At 42.2% G+C, this 26,568-nt stretch overlaps 1 protein-coding gene across 2 annotated transcripts in view; it reads left to right on the plus strand.

Moving 5' to 3' along the window:
* The window catches only part of LOC126872031 (sodium/calcium exchanger 3), a 121,974-nt gene that overhangs the window by 17,606 nt on the left and 77,800 nt on the right, over positions 1 to 26,568 (plus strand). For both annotated transcript variants that reach the window (XR_007691814.1, XM_050631499.1), the window contains exon 3: positions 22,470 to 22,561. Coding sequence is in view for 1 of the 2 variants with exons in the window: in XM_050631499.1 (XP_050487456.1) it covers positions 22,470 to 22,561 (92 nt within the window). In the remaining variant the exon portion in view is untranslated. The remainder of the gene's footprint in view (positions 1 to 22,469; positions 22,562 to 26,568) is intronic.

Genomic DNA, 26,568 nt, shown 5'->3' on the forward strand with positions numbered 1-26,568 from the left:
GATTCTTTTTCGTGGCTCTTGTAACGGGTGTACTATCTCCCTGTACTTAAAATACTTAACTCGTTTCTTAAAATATTTAAAATTGCATAGAGAATTCCGATTCTAACAATCAGGAAGTATAAATAACGCGAAAATTTCACAGAAGCTGGTTAGACTCGAATAATACGGTCGGTCGAGACTCGTCGTACTTTCTGTTATTATTACGAGCGTGGTCATGTTGGAAAGACACTTGATCAATTTTGTTAACTTGTAACTTTGTATTCCCATTGAGTCGAGCTTCGCTATATATATAATATATATATATATATAATCACAATTTTCGCCGATTCGTGCCACGATTTTCAAACGTCCAAGATTATAGCTGGTGGATAGGGTATAAGGAAGTTCGTGTTTCACATGGAAATTCCAACGTCGTTGCACACCCTCTATACTTAACGACACAATTTACATTCGAAATTATGGTAATTTAAATTCTTACTCGAAAGTAGCTGGAATTGTTCTCCTACCTCTCGACACCTTGACGTGGAACTTGCAAGCAACGATTTTCCAAAAAAATGGAACGCAGATCCAAGTGGAATCGTTGTTTTTCGTAATTTTCGAGCACTTACGGCGCCGCTTGATTTTCCTACATCGATTTCGGAAGAAAGAGGCTTGCGATTTCTCCCTAAATAAGTTTCGACGGCGATATCGTGTAAAATACCGCCGCTCGTAAGTACTTGAACACTTTGTTCGGTTTGTAGTAACAGTAGAACGATACTACGCTTCGTTAGATGCACAGTAGAAGAGTTCCGCAAAGGTCAGACGTCTGCGTCTGAACGCTCTCGGTTGAGCCCAGCGTTCGTACGCTGAGAATCTCAAGATAAAGAGTTTGTCAAGTTAGAAAGTAGTGTTGCAAGCCTTTACAATTACAAAAGCCATTCTATTATCGCATATCGACGAGAAGGAATCAATTTTATCGAGTTACATGATCATGGCTGATCATTAGAATTAAGAGGATTACAGGATCCGTATTAATTTTTATGCAAATTCATATCTCTACGAGCATAGGCAAAGAAACAGAACTGAAACAGAGATTCGTTTGATCTATTAAAAATTGCAATAAAGGCTCTGCTGATGGTGTTTCACCTACTTTTGTATATTTCATGGGTTTTTGCGTCTTTAAATTTGTATCAAATTGCGCAATCCACAAAGAACAAAATCACTGGAAAATCATTTGATTAACACTAGAACTACCGATAGTTAACACGAAGCCATTTCTACCAAAACCAGACAAAATGGCTGGTCCTTAAAAAATACGTAATAATAGAATATTTTTATATTTATTGATTTATTACTTTCTTATAGATTTTTGGTATTATTAATCCATCTGGGATCCCTAAACGAGAGTTGACACATTTATAAAATCGTAGAGCCAGCCATTTTCACTGCTGTGGTATTTCTAGCATTAGCATCTAGCGATCTAGCGATCCAGAATTTTCCTGATAACTGATATCGTCATATCGAGTGATACGCAGTAAAAATTTTAAAAACGCGTGGGAAGTTGTACAAAACCAGGAAACTGGTTAATTGGTGTTCGATAAACAGATTGCAGGATTCTTTTACACTTTAACAAGCACCAGTTATTTTGACTGGTATTGGTATAAATAGGCTTAATATAAAATTATTTTGAGTTTGAATACATAAGAAACAAAATAAAATTCATTATATTATTCTTTTAGTTATCGTTGCAAAAGTCACTACATCATTGCGAGAAAAAAATATAACATGGAGTATGAATTTTAATATAAAATTGTAAAACCAATCAAGTTGACTGGTATGTTAGTTCTAGCGTTAAAGTACATCTTGTCAAATATAAGCGAGTGTCCAGATTACTTGGAAGTATACAACAGTTGGTGGCAACCGAGCATCCAACGAATCATTCGTCATGCCTCGAGATTACCTTCAGCGGATCACCTTCGTCGCAGGAAACGACATTCTTCGCGCGTTCGAGTGGGTGTGTCGTTGGAAAAAGAGGCTAACGGATTACCAGACTCGAGCTAAGATCGATCGATCAACACCAAGCACTCACGCTCGTGATTCTCAGTCTCTGTACGCTCTGTATACAGGCTGCATCCCTTCATCCTGCTCTATGCTATCCTTTCCCTGATTGCACGTTCAAAATTTACGAGCGGCACTTTCGGCCGGGTCATAATTTTCCACGGTTTTCGGGAATGATTGCGAACGTTCACGTTTCGAATCTTCCTCGTGACACACGCATAGGGTTCGTGAATAAATCCTCGATTTCCACTGCCGTAAATCGCACTAGATTTGGCGGATTCGCTTATAGCTCCAAGGGATGCCTCTTGTTTGATTCCCGAAACCATAAATCATGTAAAAATATGTTTCCCATCGGCTCTGCTTGCGATTTCCATCTCGTGGAACAGGGTGTAACAACGTGATTCGTTTGAAGATCAGGGAAAAGGGAGGAATATATCGTAACAAGGAATTGAAAAATTCGACAATCAATTTCTGTCCTGTTTAGTTCGGCTGAGTTGAATGCGTATCATTCTACTCTGTTAAATATTCAAAAATATCGATTGTTTACAAAATTTCGATTTATCATCAAGATTTATCAAGATTTACATTTATCAAGCTGTTTCTTCTCGAAATACGACCTTAACCTTAGTCTATATTCTATCGAATCATTTTATGTTTTTCGATTACTATCGTTGGAAGCAAAGCTAAATTAGTCCGCTTAAACGATCTTATAGGGAAGCTGTCTCATCGAATGTCGTCTTATCGAAACACACTAATCTCACACGGTCGCTTTTCATCCAGAAAGAGAGTTCTATATATCAGCTATATACCAGCTACACACACACAGACACACACACACATCAGCTAGAAGAAACATCCGAACTAAAAGGGAATCAAAAAGTGTAACTGTTCGGAATTGAAGTATTTGTCTTCACTTAAAGGAGCCCTTCTTCCATCTCCTTCGACCACGTATTCGAGAGCACAGAAACGAATGGCAATAACCGGCCAGATAGCGCGTTGGTAATGTAAGAGAGAAGAAAAAAAGGCTGAGCGAGAATGGATTTTCAAGGGTGGGTCATTCAATATCATGATTCGAGTTGGTAAGCGACTTTTTACTCTGCTCGTTCTTTTCATAGAAGATGAATTGTTCTCGATGCGATTTCAAACATAAAACGCTGTGTGCTTTATCGCATTGACATACAAAAACATCATCCTGATATCGGACAGTCAAGAGACTGTACACGCATCTGATCAAGTCGACGAACTGCGAACAGAACACTCGATCGATCTTCCTCTCTGTTTATCTGCACATTCTCCGCAATTTTTGTCAAAAATGAATGCATTTACGCAATTATTACCGAAGCTTCTCCAGCGAGAAACGTCTACGAACGTCTACACGTTGCAGCCACGAAATCGTCGAACCGATTTATCGAATGTTCGCATCCGAGCTGATCGTAAAAGCTCGAGGATCGTATGAGAAGAGAAGCATATAAAATTATATAGCGCTTACGTTACGTTGCACTAATTACACGTAAAAATTACATTGGGAATTGTTCGAAATTTTGAGTGGCCATTCGTTTATGGCACGGACAGGCTCGCTCCCTTCTTTGGGGAATTCCGAATTGCCTGTCCTCTCCGAGCTGTAAACCTAAGGACTCAAAGGTCAGGGAAAAACTTCGGTCGAGAAGGCACGACGAACGGACGAGACTCAGCGGCTGGGGGAGAGAATCAGCAACATGCTAGGACAGTTCATCATCAGACATCGTACGACAAGATCTTACCATCACCGTGTTCATAACATAACACTTTGCTTTTATACAACGAGTGCAAATACAGTGCTAGATCACTCTAACGCTCGATCTATTAAACCTCCTCCACCTCGAGCGTTGAGTGATTCGAGGTACGCGATATCGACCGATCGGTTTGACCTGACCGGTTGCTCTTTAGTCGAGAATTCGCAACAGAAATATATAGCTACTGGATCGAATCTATATATTTACTTATTTATTGCACAATACCATACATTCTACAACGTATATTTCTGTACGGATTAACTCGAGACTAAGCCTCAAATCCGTCATAATTTACGTATGGAAAGTGTTTGGTCGGATGACTACCGTTGTGCAAAGACCACTCGCACAATCAGACAGATAAACAGCCAAGGATTCTCCTCTGTTTGCGCGAATTCGATGCGGTTTGCCCGTGGACGCGTTCGTTCCGAGTTTCCTGTTAATTTCGCCAGAGAATGAAGTAGCGAAACGGCGTCGTCGATCGTAACACCGAGATGAAGGCGTTGCGGATACAAAGGAAACGCGATAACCGAACAGAGATGGCATAAACATTGTTAGATTGCCGAGCGGAGTATCGCGAGATCGTTGAACAACGTACGATCTACCAGAGAACGTAATGGATACTCGGAGCGAACTACGTATTTGTTTCAGGATTATTTGAAAGTGCAAGCTTAACAGCACGACAACCTAGTCAACGGCATTATTTGCAATCTGAGATAATTGAATGGACGCTGTGCACGAGACCAATAACGCTGGACGTGTTAAAAAATAAGGATAACGAGCGGGTATTTAGAAGACAGGAAGTAACGATATTTCAAGATTACGGTCATACAAAGCAGATTACGTTACGAGGCGAACGTCTGGATTCCGTGGCGGACGATAAATCTGAGAAAAACCGTCTTGACGAGTGAGATGAGAACTTTATGAGCGCGATAAATAAGAAAAGAAAAACTATCTGAAAATCGACAAAAGGAAGGGCGAATTGAAAGAAGTCGCATTTACTTTCGCGCGATAAAACTCCTTGATACGAGAAAACTGTAAGAGAGAGAGAGAATTGGTACGTCGACGAATCGTATAGCGTTTTTCATCGGACGATTTCAGGTTCATTTATCGATGTTGTTCGCCATCGAATCTTCGTTACGAAGAACCTGTTCTACGATCGAAGGCCAACTGTCGCATAAGTTTTGATTTTCTATATCAACCGTCTTCCGGTGGTTTTCTCGCTTAGAGCGGGCTTTTCTGCAGGTAAAAGGAGCCAAAATCCGGGACGAGGAATGAAAGCGGACGACGATCCATAGCTGAAACGTCCGCGTGAATGCGAACTTAAGCGGCTTGTAAAGGTATCTTACGGACGAGGAATATGAAATAAACGTGACCAGCTCGCTGTACCTATCTATGGTGGTCGCAGGATCAACATAATACCGCCGCTGATGGGATTATTTTTCGATGCACGATCGAACGAACGCTCTTTGTCAAACTTTCAGTGAAACGACACGATCGATAGATCTTAGAGCCGATACACGAACGATCTTAAATTCAGACCTTTTTCATTTGCATATCGCGAACATATCTATGAAACGTGACTCTATATGCATTTCTTTGCATTTCGTATACTGTACTCGGTTATTTCGTAAATGATACCGTGTTTACGCGTACAGATCAAAAACGTAGAAATCGGCCGGTGTTTGCGATGAAACGGAATTGCTGTTCGACGAATCGCTGTTAACAACGCTGATAAAGTCTCCACTAAATTACTACTTGACTTTAGCTTAGGAAATTCCGGACAAAAAAACGACGTTGCTCACGGAATGACCGACGTTTCTTTATGGCGATGCATGCAACAGCGGTGCGCTTTCGCGGCCGTATCCGATTGCACGTGGAATTAGTCTCTTTGGGATATCAATGTCAGCTCTGGTGGACAGCGCGTTGTTCACGTCCAACGATCTAATTTCGCTGGGGAAAATCGATAGGACGAGCGCGGGGCATGTTGTCGTGTCGCCTAACTCTGTCCTCTCTGCTGCGCCGCTCTCCGCCAGGCATCGACGATTATTGCAAATTCTGCCGGATTTATCGGTCGATGTACCGGTCGCGTTCTACCGTTCGAATCGCGGATTATCATGGATATTCCGTGGTAATGCGCCATTTGCATAATCGAACGAGTAACTTTTCGAAAATCTCGCTAACTCGTTGTGTTCGACCAACAAAAATAGAGCGTCTGGAATGGGGAACGCGTCGTTAAATTCAGGATCGGACTAGGCGAAAACGAGGCGAAAACGCGGCGATAAATTTGACGGTTTATTTAAGCAAACTGGGTGGCACCGGGTGAAAGAGTGCGCCAGAGAATTCGTTACACGCCGTTCTACGTAGGTGGCTATCGCTTGTATGGATTGATAAATCCATACTGCGAGAGAGCGTTTCTCCGACAGCCGGACGGACTTTTATGCCTGGATGACAGCTTTCGATATTCAACGTCGGCCACTTTTTCCTAGAATGCCACGTTATCGACGCTCATACGCGTCCAATGTATATCCAAACCATTTGCCACGAACGTTTTTTTCCTTCTTCGAAACGCTCGTCATACGACGGACCGAATTCGCGACAACGCGCTGCGCGTTTTCCACGTTTTGTTGGCCAGTGACGCGAACGATTCTCTGTTTAGTCGATCGCTTTTCGTGCATAAACTCTTCCCAATGATCTGTCCGTAAACTTCTTGGAAACAACGACCACGTCGCTGAACGATCGACCTCGACTTGGCCGCGACGCGAACGATGTCATCGCCGGCGATTCGGTCGCGATAAACACCGTTTCGCCGAACGATCGCCGGAACGAAGTCGTCGTTTAAAAACGCGCACGTTCCGCGAAAGTTTCTTAAGCGCGAAAGAAAGGAGAAAGAGAAGCGCCGCACTTTGCGACGAGAGTTGTTTTTCTGTCGCTTAAGTGGGTATAAAAGTAAGCGGTACGAAAGTTGCGATATAGCAGAGCGACGATAATGCACAAGTTGGCAATTGGAAATTGAAACGAGAAAGAGCAATGGAAACGGAGAAGAAAGGATACGTATTTACGTCTGGAGTATCTCTGTAGGCGAAAGTGCTTTTATAAATGCCGTGACAACCCCTCGGAAGCTCTCGATTGCCGCAGGGTGGACTGTCACGCTTTAAAGGGCGTGGTGTCTCTGTGATCGTTTATCCGTGACGCTGTTATGAATATAAAAGCCCGTTAATTGGATTCGATCGTTTAATCGACGTAATTGTTGCGATTTGTTGACAAGCCAAATAAAATATGTAACGAACATTTTCTCCGCTTTTGCGTCGACCGCGAATAAAACGATGTATGTCACGCCGAGTATTTAGAAATTTCGTTAATGTTGAAGTAGATCCCACTTCAAAGAAAACTCCACATCTTTTCTAAAGTTTAGTTTTCTTAGTCCTCGAAGTCATCGAGTATTGTTTAGCACTAAATCGATTTGAAGGAGCTCTCAGCCTTATAGTTTTCTAGCAACATGCCTTGCACAGATGATGCAGCGTGGTACAGACAGTTTATCGTAATGGTACAAATGTAAATGACATGGACCTGTCACGTAAAATTAATGATAAAAAGACAAAAAAGCAATAACTTAACCCATTTGCATCCAAGCGCGGATTATTACGGGCGCTGTGACTGTCTTTTATTTCAGTCGCTAAGTATTCTTCAGATGTGAGAGATCACGTTTGACCCGTCTGTCAGCATCTCGCTTATATCAGTTTATTGTATTGACCATTTTAAAGAATTCCACGACAAATTTCTTATTCCTTATTTTTTTAAGTAAATAATTTTTTCTTTTTTCCTCTGTTATAAGGAATATAAGATGCGATGCATAAGATGCGAGAAAGTAAATTTTCGATAAACTCCATGAAGAATTCGGATGTCATTTACTGCACCTACGACCGCGCGCGCGCGGTTATAAGAACCAGTCCTCTTAAGTAGGGCCATGATGCAAATGGGTTAACTTGACTGTGCTTTTATATTTTTCTAGGCTTTTGTTCACGAAAATGATTAAGTATAATATTACAACGAAGTAGCGAAGTTAAAATAGTTGTTCAAATCACGGCCAAGACTGTACACAAGACTAGTCTCGTGGTCGAATGCTTGCAGTTCTTATATGTTGCGTTTGTAGGTGTTGAGGATCCTGATTGTCCTACGTAATGGGGAAAATGTAATGTTGGGCCACGTGCAAAAGTCAGGCCAAAGTCTAACAGTTCACTGTCAGGTAGTATGGAACGACGTGGATTTGGATATGGTCGTTGTCACAGACCCATGGCTTCGAAGCTCTTTCTGATCTGGACCAGCATACACACTGTACTTATACTTAAACTTGCTTAAATATACAGGGTAGTTGGTAACTGGTGGTACAAGCGGAAAGGGGGTGATTCTACGCGAAAAAAGAAGTCGAAAATATAGAATAAAAATTTCTTTTTTTTTATTTTTCCATTGAGACAACGATCTACAGTGAGATCCGTTATAACGTACCGCACGCGTACCGAGCGAAAATTCAAAGTCGATTTTCTCGAAAACAAAGCCTCAAACGAAAAATTTTTATTCTATATTTTCGACCTCTTTTTTCGCGTAGAATCACCCCCTTTCCGCTTGTACCACCAGTTACAGACCACCCTATATTTTCTATTATACATTTATCCACGCATTTCCTCTCTCTCTTTTACGAGATAAAACCTTTGCAAGTGTTCGGGTACGTTCGCGAGCGCCTTGTTCGAAGACGAATATCGTTAGGCTACGATCATCGACAAAAAAAAAAAAAAAAAAAATGAAAAAATGGAGAGAAGTAAGAAAGCAATAGGAAGAGTAACGAGGTTGCGGATGAAATATTTAGAAAATGTTTCGAGAACTGGAAATTCTCAACGGTTTGATCGTCGACGCGAAAGTCTCTTCGGTGACTCGGAATGGAGACACAGAGGGCAAGCAATTCGCTCGCTCTTGAATAATTCGCCGAGGGTTTTCCTTCCAGGACATAATGCCGATCTTGGCTGCAAGTCGTGTTTAAAATTTCAAAATTCGGAAGCCGCCTCCGGGACGAACTGCCACGCCGGACGAAGAGCAGTCGCTACTTACGCGTTGCCTCCGAATCAGATAAATTTCACTCGCGGTCTGCCATTGTAAGTATCCTCGATCTCTCTCATTGCGAAACTTCGCTGGAAGCTCGTTAATTTCTGAACGCCGTGCTGGAAACTTGCCGCGAAATTTCAACGTTCTCGAATATTCCCGAGTTAATTAACCTCTTTGGACGTCTTTTCACCGGGATTCAGCGACGTGGCCATTGTTACTTCATCATCGAACCGTCACAGTGATTATATTATCATCACGGGCAGAATGTCTCTGCCTTTCTATCAGAAATTGTAAGAATTTTCGCATGCGATTTAAACATCGTCGATCCTTTTCGTGGTAGCGTAATTCCAACAGAGTTGCTTCACCTCGATTCGAATGATCCGGCTATTCCAGCTGCGTGTGATCCAAATCTATTGTCAAACTGTACATTCCATAAACAGTGAATACGTATAACGTCTTTCTGTCTGTTCCAGTCGCTACAAAAAGTATTCAAAAGCCGCTTCGTTGAAAAGTAAAGACACGTTGTCAGTCTATTTTCTCCTCGAAGGACTCGAGAATATTCCTAGAAAAAATCGTGTCCCCATTTTGCGAGAATTGCCACGCGAATTACCGATTTATTGAAATTTAAGCGCGCGCTATCACAATAGAGCCGTTCGTCGAATCCGTCTAACCGATTGTTCGGCCGTAAATTTAATCGGACGCTCGAGTCACGAAATTTCGGGGGAAAAACGCAATTCGACTATAGGTAGCCGCTCTGAATGTAGAAAGGTCCCTGTGATGTACCTACGCTGCGTTTCTAATTAAGGCGCAGCGGTAATGCGGCCGCATTAATTATATGACGTATCAATTAATCGCGATGGGGGGACACAACGACAATTACTTTTCAAGCCGATTATCTCTGCGGACGTTTCGAAGTGCATCAGTGACACGAGTTCGTTAGCGTCATTCGACGTAGGAAGCTTGATTAATTAGGTAGCCGCCGAGCGATGGGCTTATTTAAACGGGAAATTAATTATCGCCCCGCACACAGGCAACAGAAGAGGCCACGGATAAATATCAAATCCGTGACCAGACGCCGTGCATTGTCCGACTAATCACCGTGCGTAACGCAACAATGTACGTCCGCCCTAACCCCATCGGATACATTAATCATCGTATCACCGATTCATAAAACTCTCATTCGGATGAATATTTTTTATTAATACTTTACAGGCTAACAAGTAAATATGTTACACGCTTTGTTTAAATAAAATTATAAGGCGTACTTTTGTGGCTGACCGGAGAAAATGAAAAACGTTCCAATTTGCGAAAGCAGCGATGCAAATCGCGAACAAACCACGAAGTGGCGCGTTCGTTGCGACGAAATTTTAATCTCGAAGTCTTATCGCAAGTCTGTAGGCGATTTTCCACGTGGTTCGTCGATGAACAGCAAACGTCGATGGTCGTTCTTCGATATCCACGAAGCTGAAGAAACGAGAGAAGGTCGACGCTTTTGATCGATTTCTTTTCGCAAGCGAATCGTTCATTTTGCAGTTGGGAAGCGATTCAGAGAGTCGGTCATCGCGATTTACGATTTACGATGGCCTTTTCATTACGCTCGCGTGACCCTGCGAAGACGGCTTTATATTCATCGCGGATGTCGATAAGAAAGCGACGTAACTCGCGAGAGTAGAAAACCAAGTTCTAGACGATATGCATGTACGCTATCGATATATGTAACAACCATGAACGCGAATAAAATTCTCTGGATATGTTTCACGATTCTTGCAGAACCTATGTATCGACCATTAACTGCGCAACCGTGACCGTTCGCGTTAAAATTTAACGTCCGATTGATCTTTTTCTCGTGACATCAGATACAGAAATTATAATCCGGTGCCCTTACATTCAATCAATTACCAGATGTCTATTAAATTTACATATCTCCTTATTGTTTCTTACGTCGCCGATCAATCAATCTAATCACCGAAAACTGTCTTTGTATCTTGGAGATAAACACGCATTTATCAAATTTTCCAACTTCTGCTCGTCGCAATATTACGATATCGAAGTTAGTACAAACGTGGCTTGTTTTAGTAATCGTATGCTTGACTTTCGCGAAACTACATCAATTCGTCAGCTGTTTTTAAAGGACTCGTAAAGAAATGCGTGTGTTATTTTTCTCTCGAGTTTCCTTATCTGCGTATCTATGTATCGTTGGCAAGTTCTTGCAGAGAAAGTTGTGTAACTGAAAAAGACTACAACCAGGGAAATGCAGCAGGATCCTCTTCCGAAATGTAAATTCATCAGAAATTCAATTGAAAGCACAGTGTCTGTATTAAGAAAAAAAAAGGGAAGAAAAACAGGGTTGTTTTCCCGTTGGTAAACCGGCGAAATACATAGACAGCGCGTGTCCATGTGCGAAACTACAGCCCATAGTGAATGTGTCACGGTCATATATTATGCACAGTCATGTATATAGACGCGTTACTTCGGGAGCTCTAAAGCCTCGTATACCAGGCAAGCAGCATGACTGACAAACTGTAGCTGCACATATGCCAGAGGGGTCGGGTCTCGCAGCTGCGACAATAGACAGCCAACCCGAGAAGACGATAGACTTTCCAAGCTACGGCATCTTGGAACATGATAGTCGACCTGCACCCAACATCGTCACGCGATAATAAAAACCGTGATACAGGAAATTCTCGTAGGGAAAGTTAGGGGCAAAATTTATTAATTTTTTGTCAACTATCTTCCTCCCTATGTACGATGTCTTTGTTCGTTCAATGTAAAATATCGAGTGATCGTTTCGTAGCAGCTCGTATAATATAGCCACAACTTTACTCGAAGAAAATAAAAGACGCGAGAAGCTTGAAATACTTGCACGTATCTTACAGAATGGAAAAGTGCTAGATTTCAATTAGAGAGTACGGGAATAATAGTCTATAATTTGTGTGATATTATATAAATTTGAAGGAAGAAGATGTACGAAACGGGAACGAAGCATGAGTCATCGTATCCCATCAAAGAAACAAAGATTTACAACTACAGAGACTACGACTTTGCTAGCGATCGTTCGCAATCAAAGGGAATAGATAACGAAACGTAAATCGTTGAGAAATATTACAGATAGCAGAAGCCAGGTCCGAGTAAGGTGTCCGATACCGCGTTCGTCTTTCGATCGGGAGTAGCCAGGTTCGATCTTAGCCAGAGCTGTTGGGTTCAGCCATGAATTTTATATGACGGCGTTGAAATTTCCCTATCTGCTTGCCATCTCTTGCCCATTCACCTATGCAGCGGTCTTCCGACAATAAATCTTCACGCTTCGAAGGTTCCTGAAATTATTAAGCGCCCCACCCAAAACTTGGAACAGCCGGGAATACTATCGATGCCAACGAAATCTGTTGGAACACCCAGTACGTACGAGCCACGTTTCTGGCGTGTTTCTTCGTGCTTCGCGGAACGCGGTTTCGCGTGGAAACAATGGGCCACGAGTAGAATGCGACTAGAGAAGCCCTCGTTAACACGATATCCACGCACACGCTCCGCTCGGCCATCCGAACTGCGTGTGCACCTCCGCGGAGAATTCGAACTCTCGAGATTTGAATTATGTCAAGTACAGGGGCCGCGCGAACCGACCTTACTCGCGACAACTGACGCGAACTTTTGCCCCGTCATCGGTCTGTTACTGTTAAAAGATAGTTCCGCGTTGTCGAGTGTTTAATTGTTCCGTGTAATACGGAGTTACGGCACGGCCGCACCACTGTTCGCTGTTTAATGGACGGAGTAACGTTCCCCTTGTAATTGTGCGCCATGAAAGCTTCCCCAAGTGCGATCCCATTCCAGTCGTAACGTTTCGACGATGTTCATTATTTCACGACTGATCTTTCGTCGAATAGTTTGTTGCTGATCGACACGTTGCTTCGCCAGACTTTCTTCTGGTATTTTGCTTCCATCGAATCGAAGGTATTACAGCAACGGTGCGCCAGATTTTCGCATATGAATCATGAAACATGATGGCTTCACTACTGATTCTTCCTTTTATCGAACAATTTGTTGGCAATTGACACGTTGCTCTGTTGCAGCTTTTTGGTTGCATGGAATCTGTTGCGTATTATCGACTAAAGAGCAACCGATCAGGTCAAACCGATCGGTCGATATGACTTAACGTTCAAGGTGGAGGAGATGGAATAACTCGAGTGTTAGATTTATACGGCACTTTATTTGTATTCGTTGTAGCACTGAACCGAACTAAGTTGGAACTTTGTCGTCCTGTGTCTGTAGTCTTCGTTGCTTGTAGTTGAACGAAGTTGGGACTTTGTCGTCCTGTGTCTGTAGTCTTCGTTGCTTGTAGTTGAATTAAGTTGGGACTTTGTCGTCCTGTGTGTACTCTTCGTTGCTTGTAGTTGAACGAAGTTGGGACTTTGTCGTCCTGTGTCTGTAGTCTTCGTTGCTTGTAGTTGAACGAAGTTGGGACTTTGTCGTCCTGTGTCTGTAGTCTTCGTTGCTTGTAGTTGAATTAAGTTGGGACTTTGTCGTCCTGTGTGTACTCTTCGTTGCTTGTAGTTGAACTAAGTTGGGACTTTGTCGCCCTGTGTGTACTCTTCGTTGCTTGTAGTTGAACTAAGTTGGGACTTTGTCGCCCTGTGTGTACTGTCCGATAGTTGAAGCTGAACTCCCCTGGTCCTTGCCTGGGTTCTTCCTGGCCTCGAGTCATTACGTTTACTGCCCTGGGAGGACCGGTAATTCGGAATTTCCTAATGAGGGAAATGGGCCTGTCCAACTAAAATTCCGAACAGAATCGAAGATATCATAGCAACGTCTCTGCGTATTAAATATGAAACGCAATAAGTGGAATGATCTCGCGACTGATCCTTTGTCGAGTGGTTCGTTTGCTTGTGGAACATTTTCCGTGTTAAACCAAGGGGAAGCCTCGTTTGTTCAACGTTTTCAATCACGATCAAGTTGAACCTAAAACCGCAACTCTGTCCAGATAGAGGAAATTTGGCCGCGTAGCAAATTCAGAATTTGGATTTCCTCTCTTCTGAAGAGGTCGTATACAACGATAATACAGGACGATAGCACACCGCGATAGTATGTACATTAGCGTGTTCACCGAGATTGCCGGTGTAGGAAGGTTCCATAAACGCGAGTGCACGTCAGCCTGGGTTTACGCGTGTTACCTTCGAGCGGCGTTTTCCCCGAGGTTGACGCAATCTCGATGACAAAAAGCCAGGCTGCCGCGTCGGGGACACTCCCGTCTTAAAATTTACGCGGCTCGCCGAGAGTGTCTCTCGACCGCGAAAACGCGCGACCAACATCAACGAGGACGCGAAAGAAAGGAAAAAAGAAAAAAGGAAGGAAAATAGGGCATCGCGTTGGAGGTGTATCGAAATGGATCGCGGTTACCGCGCGAGATCTTCCATCGAGAACGCCATTATTTATACTTCCAACCGAGTACCGTGATATTTCAAAGTGACGGCTGTCGACATAAAGAAGCGGGGAGAGGGACGATAAAGAGCGTTTTGATTAACCGTCGGATGGCAAACATGGCAAAGGGTGGGTAATCCACGAAAAATCTCGGCTGGATCTCGCGCACGAGCAAACCATTTTTGCTGTTTTAACGGCCACTACCGTGAGCTGGAAAATACACAATGGCCAAGTGGTTTTTCTGAATTTGCACGGACAAAGTAAAGAAACATGGATATTCCAGGAATTATTTCAAATGATTTTTAAACCTAATCAGCTTCGGCGAACACTTGCTGAATGTTAAATTACGCTATACCAAACGTTATATTATAATTATATTATAATTATAATTATTATATATATATAATAATTATAATATAATTATTATAATTATATTATAATTATATTATAATTTACTTTTATTTATGCCATTTTCTTGCGACAGATTTATGGAAATAAATTATTCGTTTGATAATGTCACATCGAAATAATGAAATTGAGCGAACTAGAAGAATTAGCAGTTGGTCAGATCGACTTCTGCGGACTATGTGTTTATCAACTATACGGAGGATCCCGTGAGAAAACGATTTTACGTGGAAAAAGTAAAATAAACGTATATTAGTTCACGCAGTATTCTACACAGTAGCGTGGACGTTGGCGTGCTCGGAATATTATTAAAATATCTGCGAGCCAGGAAACAAACGGGAGGCCTCGGCGAGAAATATTATCTTCGTTACTCGCAAGCGTAGCAAAAATTGCAGATAGGACGATGCTGGATAAAAGCGTTGGTTTTTGCGAATTCTTTCCTGTCGCATACGTTTCGCTTTTCAGAAGTTCAGCCTTTGACCAGGACCTTACTGAGATCATCGATTTTTCGTTATCTGGCGAACACGTGCTTTGAACTGCAAGTTAGGGACGAGTTTCTGCGAGATGCAACGGAACGAGATCGAAACTCCAGAATCGAAATAAAAGAAAAAGCACTCGTGAATGTTTACTCGTTTTACCTTAGCATTTAACTTTTATCTGTATATTTTCTTTATACATTCGTTTGTTTTCGGACCGTACACCTTACGGTATACAAAAAGTGAGCAGCATGAAAGCAGAGAAAGTGAATTATATCCGATGATGTTGAAGGAGCAAGAGAAAAGAAAATCCGAAGATCGGAACGCGTCAAGATTTCAGGACAATTTATTAAGTCGTTCAGTGTTTTATGCGCAAAAGATAGATTCGAGCTGTAGACGTCGACGATCAAGCGGTTCAAGATTTAAGAAAGGTTCAAGACCTGAGAATAACCCTGGTCATCGAAGGACGCGAAACCAGCCAAAACGTAGGATCTTATCGGTTGAAGCGAACGAATTATTAAAATTTAAATTCGAATTTTTGCTTAAACGTCATAGAGCTGCGCGATTTTGGACGAAAAATCTTTGCTGTGTTAGGGTATACGCCGTTGGAGGAGAGATGCCGTGGAAAGAAAGAAGATTAATGGGGTGACAGTCAGTTTTCAAGATAGCACTCTGAAGAATCCTGGAACGATTCTCTCGCAACGTCTTCAGCTGAATTCGATTCTTTGTTCGGAGGATAAGTCTAAATTTTTGATACACGCGCTCAGAAGAGATCAAGTTTGTCGGATTTGTACTTACGGTGAAGTAAAAGAAGATGTACGCCTTCCACGTATTCTGGACATCGCGGCTCCAATCATAAGATCGCGCGAAGAAGATTCTCTTTGAAGGAACTTCGACTATCTCGAACCGTGTTCTTTCTTCTCGCAATTCTACAGGAATATTCATGAGATTCTGTAACACGTTAGTGAGACTTCCGTTATTATTTATTTACGTAACAAGTGGAGCAAAGTCCCATTGGTGTACGAATTCTATTCTGCTCCAAATACTACGAGTTCGCATCGCCGAGACATTGGAAGCTCTTAAACGGAAAATCTGAAGAACGAGATTTCGTTAACGAAGAACATTAAACAAGTAGTCCTTGGCCGCAGAGCAGCGATTGATTTATCGCGTTAAAAAAATCCAAGAAGCGTCAATTGTATTCACTCGGGCTCGTTCTCGCGCGTTTCGCGAATGTTAAATCGAATTCCGGATAGATTGGATTGGCTCGATCGGTCGGTCCAGTTGCGAGATTGGAGACGAAGAAAAGGGAGGTCCGAATGTTCCCTGCCAGCCTGTTGGAATATTTATCCGCGACGAATGTGCACCAATTTCGCGATACAAGTGTGCAAAATTTGACGGCCGTAGTGTGAAATGTGCGACATATCATTAACCTTACCAGACCCGGTCGAATGTCCAGTTTCGACATTTAATTTAAAATTGTACATTCATTTATGTAAATTCTAACTTTATTAAGTGGTATTAATAAAAATTGAGAATTTAATTAGTCAGAATATACGTATAATACAAACAAGTCTTCTATAGTGAGTTTTAAATACTTCCATGAGTTGCACGTATGAAAATGTAAAAGCATAAAAATGCGACAGAGACGAGAAAGGAATTTTATATTAACTTTATCCTTACAAGGTTCTCACGGAGACGAGGTTTGTCACGATTTTCGAAACGATGCATCGTAATCAAGGTCTCTGCCTTGAGGTAATCGGCGAATAAAATTCGTCCCTCCAATCTTGTCACCGGCAAAAACAAAGTTATGCCTAGTTTTACGAGCACCGAGGACGAACTCCTATTTACGGTGGAGCTCGACCGGATTCTGCAAGAATTCAATTTTCGTATCCCATCTCCTCTGGTCAAGGTTGAGCCGGGAAACGATTCGTCGGCCTTGCCCTATTACAGGGACAATTTTCGTATTGACGGATCGTTTAAGCGCGATAAAAATATCGCACACGTAGCCTTCTAGACTGTTTCCTGTCTCAGTCGACCGATTCCTATCGATTTTTTCCACGCTCCTCTTGCATCTCTACTCTCTTGGGACAAAAATTCCTATGAAACAGCGTTTCACGGTGTTATAAACGTTTATTTATCGTATCGTTACAAGATCGAGCGTTTTCATACTATTCGTAAGAGGATCAGAAAGAAAGACTATGAGAGGAAATTCTTACGTTCGATGATGATCAATTTCAAATTAAACATTCGACGCGACTGCTGTGTAGAAAATTCCAGCAATCATTAGATACTTTTTCTATTTAATCTTATGCGATTCACATTCGAATTCGATTTCCATTCTCTCGTATCACGCCAAATTCATCGAAACAACGGCTGCCTCAAACAAAAGCCAACTACAGCGTATTCGATAGACTAAACCCGCATCAGCGTCAGCAGGGAAGCCGTAGAAGCTATTCTCGAACCGATTAATTGATCTCGAGTCGATGATGAAACGAAGCTCTACGCGGTTCGTTCAAACATTGTTCGATGATCTTTTTAATTAGCATCGAGTGGTAACACTCTGATCAGTGGTTCGTGCAACTTCCATATACATTTCCCTATTCTTTTTATTCAAATTTGACCAATCGTATCACCCACGTGTAATCCACGCAATCACGTTGATCGTGACGACGCTTCTAACAAAATTTCTAAATGTCTCGAACAACTCAGGTCGCATATTTAGGAAAAGTTTCGACAAGTCTTCGAATACCTTCGTCACGTTCTCTACATTCGATTCGAACAACAATCGGTCTATTGGGATAGCAACTAAGCGATTGCGGATTTTGTCATTACAACCTAGTGACAAAATCCGCAATTACTTAGTTGCCAACCCAATAGCTCGCGACCGCGTACGAATACGTTTGTTCGAAGGCTGTTGAACGACGTTTGACCACACAGATCGTGGTACGAGAGTGTACCATTAGCACAAGAGGGAACGAGGGAACTTAGTCGATTTCGAGGTTGCTAAATAGCATTGGAACAGCGAGGACGAACGGCCAGTCAGCGTAAACAGACCTAATTAAATTAATACACATTTGCGTTAACGCCGTGACCATGGTGCTGTAGCGGTGAATAACATTGGAACGCGTGGCCGGTTGGACAATACTCATAACGTGACTGACGTAACACCGCAAATTAGATCCGAAGAGAACAGCCGTGTGGATAGGCGTGTTAGCCCGGTTAGTCTATGGGAAACTTGGACTATTGATTCTCGCGATTACTCCGCTATTTTGGCTGAGTAGAAATGCATGTAGTATCGCAATGACATTGAGCTACAAGCAGGTTCTCGTATATTAAATATAAAGCGAGATAAGTAGAACCACGTTTAACGAGAAATTTTATTAGAAGGAATAAAGAAAGTATAATTTTCAGAAGGACTTCCAGCTTCGCTTCTTTGGGGTCACTGGCTTCTCGAATATCTTGTTTTATAGCATTATGATAACTAAAGATAAAGTAAATTTATACGATAAGTAAATTTCCATAAGAAATAAAATGCTTCGTATAGCTTGATAGAATAATAACACGTGAATGTGAATCCTGAAACGTAATAAACGTGAAACATCTGCATGAGTCAGAATTGACCCAGCTTTCGAGGGCTGAAGACCACGTCACGCATACAACACATTCTTGCCACGTGTAGTCAAATCTCCACGTAGATGCACGTCGATCAAACGGTATCGATATTCCACTCTAAATATTTGATGTCTCTCACTGACCTTTTTCATCGCTCGTCATGCTCGCGAATTTTCGCTTCTCTTCCCACGCAGTATCGCCAACTGATTTCTGCGAGAGAGCGAGCGCAAGAGCGAAAGAAGATGGCGAAGTTTCGTTTAAAGATGAAACGCCGCCGAGTCGATCCCGTCGAATGATTAACGAACTTGCAAAGTTCGAAGTTGAACGACACGCTGACAGCCTTGGCAGCAAGTTCGTTTGGAACAATTCGACTTCTGACCTGATGGCACTTCGGTTTAACGCGAGCGCCAATCTATTTCCTGGGTCTGTACGATGGTTAGTATCGCACACGACCGAGTAGATATCGATCGACACGGTATATACTTGGCTGCAAATTGTGTCTGTACACTCCAAGTCAGCGGGTTATCGTCGCGACGTGGCTTCAAGTCTAAGGTCAGAGCTATTTCAGGAACACTTTGCCTTCGAACAGCGATGGATATCGAATGAAAAATACGCTGTCACCGTGATTCCTTCGCTATATCTACCTTAACTACAAAATATAACTAACACGGAATATGAATATTAAAGCAATTTATATACTAGTCGCGTACTTCCTTCCATTCGCCTTTGCTTTCGACGACCTTCGCATAGTTTTTCTTCTTCATCTCTCATCCAGGCTGCTTGTCTCAGATTTATGGCCCTCCGTGGAGTCTAGACGTTCGCTTTGTCATATAGTTTCTTCCGAGTAATCTTGAACTACACTTATTTTCCTATCTTTAAAACAATCTTCTTTTTTACTTGCTAATGTTCATCCATCGTTGATCATCGTCTGGCAATCTACTTTAAAAACTGTACAGACAGTGGAAGCGAGCGTCGATTACGCGGACGAAAGAGACGCATCACGAGATGAGCTGCGTTTCAAAGTGTTTATAAGTGTGGCGATGTATGCAACGAGGAACGTTTAGGATGAGCGTCGACGAGATTCGACGTTGTCGGAGCCAGATGGCACGCTAAATTGATTTCGCTGCTACTCTGGATCGATTTGAATTTCAAATTTGAACGTCTAATTTGGCAAAAGCGGTCGGATCGTTCAGCCTGTCGGCTGTTACTCGATTATGAACGCGTATGCATAAAGGCGGCGAGGCCTATGGAAAAGTCTCGTCACGAACTCCGACGTTGTGCAAGTCAAGAGCGTGACGAAACTTTTATCCGAAAATTTTTCTCTACCCTCTCGTACATTCTTCGTGTATTTTTCCAATTTCTTCGACATCCACGAGCCATCCACGGAAGTTATAAGAAGCGATGCTTAATCAACGTTTACTTTATCCGCGTAATTAACGCTTCTTTCAATGTTCCGCGAGTTTTGAACGAGATTTCTAAAATAAATCGATCGATCGATGGATACTTTCAAGTAAACGAAGAGAGCAATCTTTTAGACAGACTCTGACGTCGCTTACATATGATTTGCATATGCTTACGTCAGAACAATGGCTACTTTTAATACAAAACCTTTAGAGCAGCGTAGGATCATTAGTGAACATTCTCTACGCCACGATATTATAAATAACGACATTAATAGCCATCGTTTGTTATGCTTGGTCAAGTTTAATATGTCCAACTCCATCAGACACGCGCCTTTACTTTATATGTCGGCATTTAATTCGAGGTTCGGTCATACCGATACAGTTGCTAGAACACGTAATGCAATGCAGCTTCGGTTATCCGACTGCTGTTTAACCCAAGTTTCGTATTATCCGAGATGCTTCGAACTTCATCGTAACTTCACTTTGCCGGAATTTTAACACGAAACATAGGAAAGTGTAAATAGAATCAGACATCGTGAAATTCATTCGATTAAACTTCCAACCGACTAAATATTCCATTAAACCTAAATACCTGTATAACGTTACACCATCGAAAGTTTTCTATGATTTTATTAACGTCAATAAATCTTTCCATATTATCCCAAGTTTCCTCTATCCGAGGTTCAAATCGACGTTCTGATTATCTACCGTACGTCAATTAGACTTATTCCTCGATTGCCTGCTACAATAAAAGACAACTGCTGAAAAAAGAATATGATGTAAGCTTATGTACGCACGTATAGACTTGTAAATTATACTTACGTGCTTATACTACTGTTTAAACTTTGTGGAACAGTACTTAGTATCATTCTCGTCTCGACTTTCGTATCGAGCGTTATTTTACGCGTAAAGAGTGTTGAAGTGGTCACCGCTTCTAAGAAAACTCTACATCCGATCTTTTTAGTTTTCTCAAGCTCCGAAGCCATAGACAGAGTATAGACGAAAGACTGGGACGAAGGCAGACCATAAACAAGCGACGTTATAGGGTAACACTGCTAGCGTGCGGATCTGGTCCATCTCAAAATTATATTTCTACTTGTAATTGCACTTCTGTATTCAAATATATTTTCTACCTTACAATTTATCCACGCGTTTCTCTGTTTATACAACTAATAACCTCAACAAAGAGGAACCGAGCCAGCGAATAAAATTGTATGAAATTAAATCGACTATGACATGAAACGTGCGATTAAATTCCTTTTCGACTTCATTCGGCGGCGAAATTTTCGTCGAAATTCTATTCGAGAAGATGCATAATTAGCGAGTATTGAATGGGCGAGGGTGCATTACTCGACAAGGGAGTAGAATAGCTGGGTGTCGTTCGGTTGACGCGATACGTCGTAATTAATTATCGACATCGATATTACGTTACATTCGCTTGCTGGCTTTATGACGATATGGATACCGGACGGTTAGTGTAACGTTACCATAACTCGCGCTTATTGGATCCGATTACGAGGCGATCTACGGTAATGATCATAATGTAGAGAATTTCCACGTCGTTAATTCCACAAGACGATCAAACGAAATCTCTCTAATCAATTTCACGTAATCGATACGCAAACACGACGCGTGTCTTAAATTTGCGGCAATCCAACGGGAAATCGTATTCGCGGCATCCGTAAAACAATTACAGGGGAAATTTCCATTCGTATCTGTTAGTCGTTCATTGAACAATTATTGTATCTCTGGTTCCCTTGTTTTCCAAAATTATTACATTTCACGGACTCGTATTGGTTTCCAATATGGGATTTCATCAGAATACGCGTTGAAAATATCAAATTATATAATTTTCCTGCTTTGAAACGGAGCCTTCGTTTTAGGAAAATCGTTTATCGAAGTTACGAAATTTATACAAATTACTTCTTGCTATCTGCAAATGGGAAATTAAGTCAACGAGAGTTGCTTAATTTTGTAAGTTATCCGGAGAGTGATGCATAAAATTCAACGGCGCCGAAAGGAATTCAATGGACTCGGAAAAGTTGCCAGAGCGTTTTCATCCCGAGACCGGAAGTTCTTTTGATATCGCGACAAGGCAGGATCAGCGCGTACCTTAAAGCTGCGGGCTTCTTTAGAGCTACGAAGTTTAGTCCAACTTTACCTTCGACTTTCGCCAAACTCGCCAGAACGTACACCCGACTCAGCCACCTTGTTACACGATTAGTAATCTCACGGTATTTTCTCTTGCGCTTTTCTTTCAGAAAGCTGATCCAGCTGTCGATCATCGAGGAGGATTCGTACGAGAAGGACGCGCTGTTCTATGTCGAGTTAGGCGAACCACTGTTACAAGGAGGTGAGTATCGCACTTTGCAATTTGTAGATAATTCACCGACGATCGTAACAATATTCATGACGATATTAGCAGGAATATTAGTAAAAATATAATAAACGTATGAAGCGTCGTAGAATTTTTCTGTCAGAGGAACAGCTGATCATTTTTTTCTCGCGATCGAGACAGATTTCTTTTGACAAATTCACCGTAATATGGCTTTCCTCTTCCAAAGCTGCGTATCTCTTATATCAAACATATAAAAATAATATAAGATTAGCAGATGTTGTGAAATTTCTCCTCTTTGCCCCTTTCTTTTTTAAAATTGGCCATCTATCTAAATTCGGCAATTAACAGCTGATCGGAGAAAAAAACCTTCGATTTGACTAATCGTGCGAAATCTCGAGGTTAATGAGAGCGCCAATTTGACGGATTCGAGGTAGAAAGATCGTTTTTCGAGGCTAATCGAGGCAACGATTACCCGTTAAATGGGCCATTACCGAAGAAAAGATCGGCGAAGAACTAGAAGTGATCGTGGCCGATGATATGCAAGCGATGTCTTTCCAAATGGACTTCTTTAATTGATATTCGAAGGTCGAGCAGAACTCTCTTCTCCTTCCTCGATACACGCTGCCGCGAAATTACCATTTCCAGTCGATAGATTATTACAGTGGACGACCGGTGTATTCATTGAATCGCGTTCTATTGTTTTTGCCACGCCGCTATAATAAATCGTACTATTTGGCGGAGTTATCGATCGAGGAAGAAAAATGGGAGAACGCTTCGATCAGATCCTTCCGTGAATTGATTTATCGATGTGAAAATAAACAAATTTTTTAAAAGAAGACAGAAAAAAAGGAAAGAAAGTAAGGTAAAAAGAAAAGGTAAAGACTACAGACGAATACGAGTAGCTCGTAAGACTCGTCCGCCGGAATTTCATGTAACAGCGAACAAGATAAATCGTTAATTATATAATCTGCTTCACGCATTTACCGATACTGGATCCGACGTGAATGGACGTAAGTTTCAACGTACGAAGCATTTAGCCGAGCTCGATCGATTTACAACGCGTCGTTCGGCTTCTCCAGCTATTGGAATACGTAACGAACGAGAGTAGAACCGGCTACCAGTAGACGCTATCCGCCATGCAAACCGACTCCATAATGGCACCACCCCGCAAATACATAAGAATCTTTGGAAACGGATGCAGAGAGTAGCTGCCTTGTACATGCCGCTGTAACAACTCCGCTCGTTCGTTTCGAACGTTGGCTCGGCCGCATTAAGCTCGGTTTACGCTTGACATGTTCTCGAAATACGCCAGGCTTTAAGGCACGATCTTCGACTGCCGTTTCTAAATCGCGAATAATGCCACGAAAACTCGATCATCCGTGGGATTTGATTCGTAATAAAGCGGGTTAACAACGACGTGTTGACGGATGCGCGCGTGAACCGAGTTTCAGAAGCGGGAAATCGAGGGAGATATTTCAAAGTAGTGTTCGAAATTTCTTCTGATTTGCGAATCGAATGGTCGAGATGTAGAGAGTACGTCGATTTTCTCTTGTTAAAGTCGAAGCTTTTTTAACCCGCCAACTAAGACGTTAAATTAACAGACGTTGAACGCACTTTATAAATCGTATTGCAAAGTTATGCGTTACGTCGCTTGGAAAAGCTTGTCGCTTGTTCCGTTGACGTAACGGGATTGTTTCGCTCGTAAGCAATTAAAAATCCGTCTGCGAATTCTTCGAGAATGCCAGAACGTGCAGAACTGCTCTTTAGCGGCGAGTCTCGCTAAAGGAAGCCGTCAAGATGCGATGTATTATTGCTGCAGGATATCGATTCGTTCGATTCTTGGGATTCCCACGACGCCGATTTCGCGGCAATAACGCGAAAATCCAACGAAGATACGAGGGTCGCTGGTCGATGGACGAGACATCTCCTTCCGAAGAAGGAATGCACGGGCTAGCTGCTGCTCTCGCAGACATGAAATTCCTGTCCCTGGGAATACCGAGCTCGCAATCGATTCTTGGATCACCCGCACAACCTTTAAACCAGATTTACGAGCCGAAGCGATAAAGAAAACCCACGGAGCTATCTGTCACCAACGAATTTCGATGACTACGAAGTGTTTCTTTTTCTTTTTAATAGGCGAATCTATAAAACCGCGGGTGGAAATTTCCTGAAAAATTGAAACGCCCAGCGTTGAGATGTTGTCGTCGATTAAACAATTAACATTAAACAACGACATCGCTTATAGCGATTTTATGGGATAGCGGAATGTAACGCGTAAGAAAAATAATCGACACATTTGGCGCAACAAGGTTCGCAGGAATTGCGCCAAGAGAAAGAAATTCCCGCTTCCAATGTCGGTTTCACTCACCATGATTTCCATATTACGAGGCTTCGTTACACGTGCACCCGCTACCGGCCACTCATGCATATGCATTAACACGTATTTTCTCGTGCATAATCTCACGTTGTTTTATATAGTTCTCGACCAACCGCCAGTTTGGCAACCTACATATTTATTTCCGACTACTCGTAGACAAGCCTCGCCACGGAACAAAATCTCGCGCAATTTCTTAGAGATCCTTCGACGAGGACATTTCCTCCGGTCCCAGTTGTTTGGAAGAGGGGAAAAGTCTTGAAATTTGGATAACGTCAGAGTGAAGATGCCGAGGATTGGTGTGGCGACCTAGAGAACCGAAACGTTCTCCGAACAGCTGTCTGTGAATATAATCGATGCTTTCGGTCGAACGTAAGAGGACTGCATTTATAACCGCTTCTCGAGTAATTAATTGATTAATTGGAGCGGATGGTTAGTTGGAGAGTCGAACGGAAGTTGATTAAGAATTCACCGGAACGAAGGATTCAAAGCACGCTTAATGGCCTGCAAATGCCTTCCGGGCCACGATTAGGTCGGCGAAAAGGGCAACCATGTGTGTTGCTTGATAAAGGCTTGACTCGATTCAAACGAATATCTGGTTCGTGTAACCGGTAGATTCGGCTTCGAACAGGGAAATTGTCGATAACTTTCGCCGATAACGCGACATCGTAGTCGACTAGAAAAGCTACGTTCGTTTAATTTCTGTTCGTTACATACGTACTTTACGATTCGTTACATCGCGATCTTTCCGAAGTCCCTGGAAAACTTGCACCAGGCTTCAGCATGATCCGTAAAATTTGATTTGTTTCGCTGTGCCTCGTGTAATAGTTATATTTGCCGGCTCGGTAAAAACGTATCACCGTCGATGTCACATGGAAATTAAAGGAAAAAAAAAAGAGAAGAAGAGAAACACAAGTTACCCGATTTTTCTCTTGGAACTTTTACACCGATGTAACGACTGGCAGAAAATTGGCCAATTAGAAAATTAGCCGATGGCCGTGATGTATCGCTAATTATCAGGAAGATAAGTTGGGCAAACGTCATCGAGGCTGTTTTTAACACGACCACTGTTGCGATAGATTGATGTCGCGTATCGCACACGCGCAGCCACAGAGAGCTTCTCCTGGCTGACAAGAACGCGTTAACATTGCGCGATAATCGCGACCGCGGAATTAAACGTGTCGGCGGAAGATGAAACTTCACCTTGGTGATCCACGCTACGTTGCCCGAGTGATATTATTCTGTCATCGTCGACGGGATGATATTAAAATTAAGATGAATGGTCAACAAACGAACCGTATTTCCATAAAACGATCTTTTGCCTCTGCGAGTTCCTTTTTTTTTTTTTTTTTTAATTTAGAAGACTCCTATGTTACACGACCTAACCCTTCGTCAATTCAATTTGACACACTTTTGTGTCAGCGAGGTTTCACACGGTGACAGATCATATTATTCGGCCATTTATAGAGCGATCTTTCTGAAACCTTTTGGCTTTGACGTGCGAGCAAAATCCGATATTTCTGAAGGAGAAACGTATATAACGCGATTGCATGCGAATGACAAAGAGCAACGTTAATTACTTATCTTTTCGTTTCATTGATGTTCTACCATCGTGTCGATTCGACGCACGAACGACGCGTCGAGTTGA

The sequence above is a fragment of the Bombus huntii genome, chromosome 12, assembly GCF_024542735.1.
Source record: "Bombus huntii isolate Logan2020A chromosome 12, iyBomHunt1.1, whole genome shotgun sequence".
Classification (NCBI taxonomy): Eukaryota; Metazoa; Arthropoda; class Insecta; order Hymenoptera; family Apidae; genus Bombus; species Bombus huntii.